At 50.6% G+C, this 9664-nt stretch overlaps 1 protein-coding gene across 2 annotated transcripts in view; it reads left to right on the top strand.

The window, feature by feature from the left end:
- Nucleotides 1-1155: 1155 nt before the first annotated feature.
- The window catches only part of CHRDL2 (chordin like 2), a 32819-nt gene continuing 24310 nt past the window's right edge, over nucleotides 1156-9664 (top strand). Inside the window, exon 1 of one of the 2 annotated variants that reach the window (XM_006181582.3) lies at nucleotides 1156-1968. In XM_006181582.3, the coding sequence (XP_006181644.2) occupies nucleotides 1854-1968 (115 nt within the window). In that variant the 5' untranslated portion in view covers nucleotides 1156-1853. The remainder of the gene's footprint in view (nucleotides 1969-9664) is intronic. The other variant, XM_006181581.3, reaches the window with a different exon arrangement.

Genomic DNA, 9664 nt, shown 5'->3' with positions numbered 1-9664 from the left:
TGCTCTCTGCTCTGGAGGGGATGGACTGGAAGCGCAGTGGAGGGGAAACCCAGCCTTAGCCCAGAAGTTATCTTTACACATAGCCAGTCAGAAGTGTTTGAATCTGGAAATGTGACTCCCTACCAGAGTGGGATGTAATTCAACATCCATCTTGTCTCTTACTCCTCCGAGCCTTCTCCTCTCCAACATTCACTGGAGTTTCCAGCAGCTCTACAAGAGAAGCTGGGCAGGAAGTTGAGGTCCAAAGTGGGGATGGATGAACCTAGCCAAGATGTCTAAACAAGCTAGGGAGAGAGCCAGGCCAAGGGCCCTATACTTTTAAGTTCAGTCTGAGTGTTTCTTGTCTGGATAGAGCTTTTGTTCTCTTCTTAGGTCCTACTGATTCACACACTCATTCAGTACAAGGTATGCAACACCAACCACAGGCTGGGGTGGGGAGCTTCAGGGCCCTGCCCTCGAGGAGCTCACCTTCTGGTAAGAAAGACAACACTGACAAAAAGCTCTTACTGAAGAGGACTGAATAGGACCAACAATCCCAGAGAGATGCAGGCCTCACCTGCAGCAGAGGCAAAGGAGAGATTGTGGTCTGCTTCAGGAGTGGGAGGGGGAAGCAGGGGAAGACCTCCAGAGGAAGGGCCAAGGATCCAGCTGGGCTGGATTTCAGCTTAGGCATGGTGCCTGTGGGTTCGGGGGGGGGTAACTGATAAGAGCATTCCAGGCGCCTGGAGTTATGAACCCTTCTTTTCGAGATCTGAGTGCTTTGACGTTCATTGTCTCATTTCATGTTCGAAACAATTGTGGGAAGACATTACAAATATTAGAAGATACTGAAAATAGTAAGATCCCAATTTTAGAGACGGGAAACAGACTCTAAAGTGGAGTGGCCAAGACTACAAACAGAATTAAGAAGAGCAAGTGTCCCGATTCCAACCAGAGGTGGGGCTTTGTGCACTCACCTCCTGGCTCCCTAACCTGAGCCCCTCTCGGTTCCGCAGCCCGCTTCTCCTCTCTCTCCCTGACATCTCATCCTTCCCCACCCGAAAGTTCCCCCTAAAGCCTAACTGGGTCCGTCCTCCTGCACTCTGGGCGCCGCGGGGAGTCAGGGGTTAAAACCCGTGGCCCGGGTGGCTCCTTCCCCCTCCCCAGCCCCCTCGCCTCCTCTCGGCGCCGCGCCTGGAGAGTCCGTCCCAGAGACCCGCACGAGAGAGGAGGGGGGAAAGTGGGCCTGTTTCTCGGGTGGCCAATCCACCGAGCCCGTGGTGCCCCAGAGGAGGCGCCAGCGCTAGGCCAGCGCCAGGCCGGGGCTGCCTGCTTCCCGCGGCAAAGTACAAATGCGCCCGAGCGCGGCGCCTGGCGCCCTTGGCGTGCACAGCCGGCCTGCGCGCAGCCTCCCCCCGCGGCCGCCGCGCCGCCGCCGCCGGTACCGCCGCCCCGCCGGGCCCCAGGACCCCACGGCCCGACCCCGAGCCCACCGAGCAGCGGGCGCCGGTGACTTCTAGCCCGCGCGCCCGGAACAGCTCGCCGGTCCCTCGCGCCTCGCCCAGCGCTGCGCGCTGGGCAGACTCCTGTCCTCTCCCGTCTTTCTTCTCCACCCTTCCCACTCACCTTCTCCCTTGCTTTAATCGCTTTTCCGTCCTGCATACCTTCCTCAATCTCTCCATCTCTTTCCCTCGTTCTCTTTCCACCTTTCTCTTATTCCCACCTTGGACCTCCTCTATCCTCACCATCTGCTTGACCCTTCTCAGACTCTCCACCGGAGCAGCCACCCTCCCTGGGTCTGTGGATTGCTTTGTGCCGCTGTGCCTCAGTGTCCCCCGCTCATTTCACTTTCTCCCGACTCCCTTCCCGGCTCAATGCCTGGCGGCCTGGCCCTGGGGGAAGGAAGGATGGTTCCCGAGGTAAGGGTTCTCTCCTCCTTGCTGGGACTCGCGCTGCTCTGGTTCCCCTTGGACTCCCAAGCTCGAGCCCGTAAGTAGCAGGGTGGGTGTGCTGGGTGGGCAGAAGAGGGATGCCATCCCTGGGATGTGCGGGAAGGTTCCAGGACCTGGTACCCCAGCCTGTTCTGACAGTCATCCAGGGAGCACCTGTGCTGGGAGGGTGGAGATTCCTCTGCAGACCAGTGTCGGCTGATGAGTCTGGGAGACTGAGGGGAACTTGGCAAGACTCAGAGCCAAGGAGGCTGCTGCCATGGACCTGAGGATGAGGGCACCCAGGGCAGTGGAAAAGGTGGAAGAGAATACAGGGCACTGTGCTTTTTTTTTTTTTTTTTTTTTTTTTTTGGAGGGCACATGCTTATTCCTAGTAGAGAGCTGGGTATGTTTGGCTGCAAGGGTGTGATGCAGATGAAGAGGCTATTGCATTTAAAGAGAGCCAGTGGAAAGAAAGAAGAGCCAACTAGGATAACCTTCCCATTCCTTTTCTCTTTTGATCCTCACAGCACTCCCAGGAGGTGGGTTTTATCATTTGCATTTCACAGATGAGAAAACTTAGACTGAGAGAAGAAACTTGCTCAAGTTTAGAGAGCTAGCGAGCCGTCCAAAGCCAGAACTCTCCAATTCCAAATCCTATGCTTTCTTTCCCTCCCCACAGCACCTGGAGGGAACCCTGATTTGGAGTTGTGAGACTCTGGGAGGCAGCAGGGCACAAGTGAAATAGATGAGGGTCTTCACTATCCCAGATCTGCTGAGTATCAGCCAGTAGGAGGCAGGCATGGAGGGCATTTCTCTGAGCCTAATCTATAAAATAGGAAGTGAAAATCCCAAGACTGTTGGGAGGATTAGATTCAAGAAAACATGTAAAGCAGCTAGCACCAGCAACTGGCTGGTGCATGGTAGGTTCTTGAAAAAATCAATTCCCTAATTCATGCTTTTCCACTTGGACATAGTGTAACCTCAAACAGTTTATACAACCTCCCTGAACCTCAGTTTCCTCAGTGTTTCCACGATAGGCTGGTGAACCTACGCTCTACCCTCTGCCAATCTCTTGGAACGCTTTGAGCATGGAAAACAAAACCAAAGAGTGTCTTAAAAAGAAGGAAGGAGCTTAGTTCAAACCTTGACTTATACTCAAAGAAGAAACCGAAGCCCAGGAGGGGCAGTGACTCACTCCAGGCTGCTGAGGGCAAAACCTGGGATGAAGACCCCAGTTTCCCAGCCTAGAGCTCTTCCCACCCCACAGCTCAGCTCCCCCATCTGCCTTCTTTTGCATGTGACTTTCTGGAGCCAGCAGTGCTGGATTTTGTTTTATTCTTGTCTCTGCTCATGAGGGCAGGCTGTATGTCTGGTCATCTCTGGGCTGCCAGCAGCGTGAGACTCACAGAAGTCCTTAGTAACAAGTCCTGAAGAGAGACCAGTGTTGGGTTCAAATCCTGGCTCTGCCCCTTAGTAGCTGTGTGACTCATAAGTGACAACTTCTCTGAGCCTCAGTTTCTGCATCTGTCTGCCACATATTCACCTGGAACCCAAAGGCTTCTTGGATTAAAGAAGGTGACTGCGTGAATGTGCCCAGCACAATGCCTCCTACTCAGTAAAAGTCTCCTTCCCCTCCTTGAGCCCGGGAGGTTTCCTCCAAACAGCTTCCTGTTGTTTCTTAAAAGAGACTTAGCACAGGATGCCCTCCATGCCAGCCTCCCTTCCACTTGGCACACCACTCTTAACCCCCAAGGCTTTTCTCCATATACCATTGCCCTGGATGCATCTTAGAAAGATGTCCTGGAATCAGATCTTTATGCAGATTGCTCATGACCCACTCATACCCCTCCTCCTTGCCTCCCATAGCCTGTCAGCCCACTGCAGCTCTGCTCAGGTCATACCTTTGCAAGCAAACTCTCCCTGTCACCTGACCCACTCTGATCTCCCCTCCTCTGCCCTCCACTGGCCTTTGGACCCATATTTCTCAGAAGGTGCTGCCTGTATTCCATCTCTCCTTGTCTGGAGCCTAGCTCCTGACATGCAAGAAAAACCTCAGAGCAGAATTGTTGAGTTAAGGTGAGGTGGACTAGTAGTCAGAGGGGTGTGTTAAGATCCTGGAGTGTCAGAGCTGGAAGAACCTTTGAAAATCATCTGCTTCTACCCTTCAATGTACCAATCCTTATAGTTAAACTGAAGCCCAGAAAGGGGGAGTAACTTGCCCAAGGTCACACATCAAATTTATTAAAGAAAAGAACAGAGGCCTGGATCCTAATCTCTAATTTGTCGCTTGTTGGTTGTGTGAATTAGGACAAATCACTTCCCTTCTCTGAGCCTCACTTTGTATAATGCTAACAATCTATGAATCTAGAAACAATCCTATAGTCATTTTCCAAGGTCCTATTTGAAGATCTCTTATAAAGGTCCTCATCTTAGTTTAGTCAATTTAGTTAGTAAGATGTCAGGCCTGTTGTAGGTAAGGAGTCTCCTGGTGACATCTTAGGTGCTTTCAGAAATGTAGCCAACAGATGGAAATTCTCAAGCCCTCCTGGTGTCTGACTCTTGAGGTAGCCCAGTCGTGCAAAATGCCAAGGGCCTGTGAACATGTGTGGCAGCCTGTTCCTCAGTTAAAGTACAAGGTTATTCAAACAAAGGTTGTTCTATCCTTGGCTCTATTTCCAGCCACAGATTGAGCCCTGATCTCAGCCCAGACTGAGTCTCAACTCCAGCCACAGGTCAAGCCCTAATCCTCAAATGCTACCATAGATCAAACCCAATTCCACTCTTGGCTAGAGCCCTTACCCAGGGCGGGTCCCTGACCAGTGCTGATCTCAGTCCCAGGCTGCGATGCATGCAAGCATGATGTCGACTGCTTTGGACACTCATCCCCCAATGCCTCTGTGGAATGAGAATCTGCCTAGAATCTCAGATCCCTCTCCAGTGATTGATTTGTCCAATGTCAGCTCCTCTTCCTTGTGCTCTTCCCTTACTGATTGCCCCTTGCCCCTTTTAAGGTGCCCAGCATGCTTCTGCTTTCTCTTCTTTCCCTACATCCAATCCTGATTGCAGGAGAGAGTCAGTTACTAGGTAAAAACATCGGCCCCTCTATTCTATCTCCAAGGGTTGTGTATACTATGGGAATCAAAGTTTTTTTTTTTTTTCTCCAGGTGACAAAATCCCACACCCCAGAAGCAGAGATGGGGTGGGAAGGGAGCTCCTGTAATATGATGTGGTACAGAGGGTAAACTTGGAATCAGAAGTTCAGGGTTCTAGCCCTGGCTCTCCCACCAATTCCAACCATGACCCAGGCCAGTTGCCCTTCTTTGCCCCTGAGTTTTCTCAGCTGTAAGGCATGAGATGGTTGGGAGTCTAATAGATTATCATTGAGAACCATTTCAGCTTTAACATCCCGTGATTCTAAGACTCTAAAATCCAAAGATTCTGTTGCCTTGATTATGAGTCCACTCTGACTTTTGGAAAAGGGAGTTGGGGGAGTGTGGGTATGCAGCCTGGTACTCCTGCCCTGCCAGGGAGGAGTGAACAGACAGACCCTCAGACACCAACAGAAAATGCCTAGAGGGCCTGGGACAGTGGATATAGAGGAAGATATGCCAGTGGGGACCCTTCCCTGCTGTTCAGCTTAGTCATATACCCATCCACCTGTCCAGATGTACATGAAGGTGTAGGGGGGCACCTGAGGGAAAGCTGGACATCTGGCTCCAGTCAGGCCCCTCTTCAGGTCTATCTGGAAGGTTCTGCACTTCCTCTCTCCCACCAGTAGAGGTCTCTGTCTCACTCACTCGCTTGCAGGCTGCTGAGCTGGAGCCGGGCAGCAGCTGTGCAGTTGCTCCAGCTGTTGCACCTGTTCCAGGACTGGCCTCTCAAGTTCCCCCAGCCGCCGGCCACGGCGCCAGGCTCTGGGAGAGAGACCTTGAATCCCTTGGACTCCCAAAGAAAAGGACTGGCATGTAAGCAGTGCCCCTGGGAGCTGCACTGCAAAGATCACTGCAGGCATTCCCCTGCCTCTGGGCAGGATCCCACCCCAGAGAAGCCTGTTCCATACTCTTCTTCTGTTACCCATTTTTGTAGTCAAGATTTTTTGTGTGTGTCTCGCCTGAATCCTTTTGTTTGCAATCTAAAGTCATTTCTTCTGGTCCTGTCCCTTTGGGGATGGGTGTTTCTATAAGCAGCCCTCACCTACCCAGATCCGAAGACTGGCATTGGAGTTTGTGCTGGCAAAAATCAATGACCTTAGACAAGTTCCAGTCCTCTCTGGGACTCAGTGTCCACTTCTGTAAAATAGAGGATTGGATATCATCTCTCGGTCCCTAACTTCTAAGATTCTGTGAATCTAAGTGCGTATGTCTAATCGACATCAAGGCAGAATAGAACGTAAACAGTCTCTTCTCTGCCCTCTGACCCTTGCCAGGCAACAGAGCAACTTTTCCTGGTTTGATGACTCTCTCCTTTGAGGTCCTTCTAGGCTCCCAAACATCTGTCATGTGCCAGATAAGAATTCAGGTTCAGAGAAGTGAGGGCCTTTTCCCTAGATTGCACAGCTCCGCCACTGAAGAGCCGAGGTTTGCTTCTGATTCCCTTAGGAGGCCTCTGCCTTCGGGTGCCAGTGCCCAGAGCACAGCTTATGTCTTAGAGGGGAGCAAGTTTGTGTGAAAAGGGGACTATAAATGAATAAAGTATGGCTGTGTGGGCATGAGGGAAAAAATGTAAACATTCTCACATTCCCACGCAGCCTGGCTCGCTCAGGTTTCCTGAGTTCCTGCAGGCTGGGGACAGGCCAGCCACAGTTCCAGTCCCAGCTCCACCTGGGGCCATTTCCAGAGGTATCCAGCCTCTCCTGCAGCCCAGAAGCTTTTTTCTGGTTGTCTTTTCTGCTTCCTATTGGAAGAATTCCCAGTCCTGACTGGCCCCCTAAGAGTCCTTTATCATAACACGGGAGTTTTAAGGCAGACTGTGGGATGACCTTGGATGAGACAGTTCAGGAATTTTGACTTACATGTGAAGATCATGGAATCGCTCATCCTCATACCTGCCCAGGCTCCTGACCTTTCTGTACACAGTGTTTGGTTTGGTGGGTAGTTTGGGAGTTCAGATGACAGGAGCTAGAAAAGGGAGCTCAAACTAATTCCTGTTAGGTGGCAAGGTCAAAGTGCTGAGAGGGATTTCATTTTCCTATTGCAGAATGAAGTTCTCTTTTTGTTAAAGCAGGAGGTTTCCAGGATTAAGGACCATCAATCACTTCCTCTTCTGGATCCTCCCCTCTCTGTTAACTCCATTCTTTCACCGTACATTCATTCATCAAGCACTAACTCTGCGTAGGCTCTTCGTAGACCACTGGAGATACAAAAATGAATGAGATCTGGTCCTTGCTCTCAAGAAGCTCACAGTTTAGTAAGGAAGAAGAACCCATTCAATAAGTACTTCTAATCCAGCCTGATGAGAGTTGTGATGGAGGGCTGAACTCACTTCTGTGGGAGCCTCGAGGAAGGACTGACCAATGGCCTAGAAGGTTGGGGCAGCTTCACAGGGTGGCACCTAAACAGGCTTTGGAAGAACATGGAGTTGGTCAAACATTGGAGATGGGGAATCACATTTCCAGGCAGAGGAAACAGCATGTGCAAAGGCACAGAAGCATGAAGGAGCATGGGTGGGGGTGGGGGAGAGAGAGAAATTTAGCAAGAAGAGGTAAGACTGAAAAGAGGGCTACTGCAGAGAGTTATGCTGGGAAAGCTGGTGGGAGCCTGCTCATGACAGGCTGGGGTGACTTGATAACACTGTAACAGACACCAGAGTCTGTCTAGTAAATATCGCTGCCCTGAATTCAGATTACATCAACTAAATCCAGTCACGTTAAGTCAGTGTCAAGCAAGGTAAAGAGCTTCAGCTGTGGTCTATCCAAGTGGATGCTTCCTGCGGAAAGAAGGGCTAGCACCTAGCAGGCCCAGCCAACTTCTGTGGCCTGTGTGAACCACGGTCAGCCCCATTCCTGTGCCTTTGCATGCAGCTTCTGCTCTGCACATCTCTACTTTGTTAACTCCTTCACAGGCATCTTTTCAAGGAAGCCGTCCCTGAGGACCTTTTGCTTCCACTATTACAGCATTTGTCAAACTGTTTGTATTATATCTGTCTTCTCCATTAGACTATGAGCTCCTTGTAGGTGAGGACTGGTGTCTTATTTAATCAGGTACCAGGCCCATGGACATGTATGACCTGATATACAAAATGCTCAATAAATGAATAGCAGGAACAAATGGTACCATTACTAATGATAATAAGATATCAAAACTAATAATAACATTTACTGCCTACTGTGCGAAAAGCCCCACATTCACCTGGTTATGCAGGCCTGAAACCTGAATCGCATCCTTGACTGCTCCTTCACCCTGTCCACCCATATCTAGTCTGTCTGAAAGCCTACCCACTGTACCTACCAAAATTTCCTCAGATCTGTACTCCTACCCATCAGCACTGCTTCCACCTTGGGCCAGGCCAGCATTATCTCAAAACAGATGACTGTCGCAGCCTCCCCTCTCCTCTCTCTGCCTCTAGTCTTGCCCTCCAATCCATTCTCCATTCCTGCAGCCCCAGTGATGATTCTAAAATGCAAACCTGACCAGGGGCATACAGATGAATGCCTTTCTGTGGCTTTCCTTTGCCCTTGGGGCACTCAAGGCCCTTTGTGAACCTCTGCCTCTTTCTCTAGCCTGACCTCTGGCCTCTCACCCCTGCCCTCCCATTCTCTCCTTCAACCTTTCTGATCACTGTCATCTCTGTATGCCAGCCCGAGATCTGTGTAGACAGAGGTGGTGTTGAGGGAATCTAGCTTGTGAATGAGGCTCGAAAAGTGCAGGGAACCAGAGGAAACAGGGTTGGTGAGGCTGAAACCTGGGAGATTTGACCTTAGTGGCAGGTACCATGATATCTGTGCCCTAATAGGTACCTGGGGGCTTCCTATAGAATTCTGGGAGTAAAAGGAAGACTATGAGAAACAGAGTGTTAGGGAAGTTTGGGGTCAGCACCCAGATCTGCTTTTTGTCTGTTTGTTTTTAACTTACACTTAATTGAACATCTAATATGTGGAAGGCATTAGGCATATTACATATATTATTTGATTTAATTCTGCAATAACCCCCCAAAGGTAGACATTATTTCTAATCCCACTTAACAGATATGGAAACTGAGGCTTGGAATGTTTAAATAGCTTATCTGAAAGCAGGCTGCAGATAAAAGCCAAATCCAATTTGAACCCCAGCATATCTGATTCCAAAGCCAGGGATTTTGGACTATTTACACATGTGCACTGAGTGAGGGGTTTTGAGGGGCATGAAACCTGTCCCACTTTAATTCTTCTCTGTCTAAAACCTGGAACAGGGCCAACTGTCCTCCTCAAACAAAAACTTCCTGCACTAATGTCTTTTTCCTGGGTTAGACATCACTGCCAGGGGCCATTGACTCCTAAAGTCCCGAGAGAGGGTGAAGCTGGCCCCCGAGTTAGAGACAGAGAGAGACGATGGGTGGGGTGAGATATGGTGGGGCGAGGGGAGAGAGGAAGCAGGGCAGGCCTAGGGCCAGGGCTGGGGTGGGAATGACCCAGAGGACCAGAGGCAGTGGATGGGAAGGGAGGGGGTGTGAGAGACAAACCCTGTCTCCTTCTCCCTGTCACTCAGGATCGGCCCCGCTGGCTGCCTGAACCTCATCCTAGCCCACCTTGGAGACCGTGAGAACCTAGGCATATGGCA

The sequence above is a fragment of the Camelus ferus genome, chromosome 10 (genome assembly GCF_009834535.1).
Source record: "Camelus ferus isolate YT-003-E chromosome 10, BCGSAC_Cfer_1.0, whole genome shotgun sequence".
In the NCBI taxonomy this organism is placed as follows: Eukaryota; Metazoa; Chordata; class Mammalia; order Artiodactyla; family Camelidae; genus Camelus; species Camelus ferus.
This window is presented reverse-complemented; position numbering and strand designations above follow the sequence as displayed.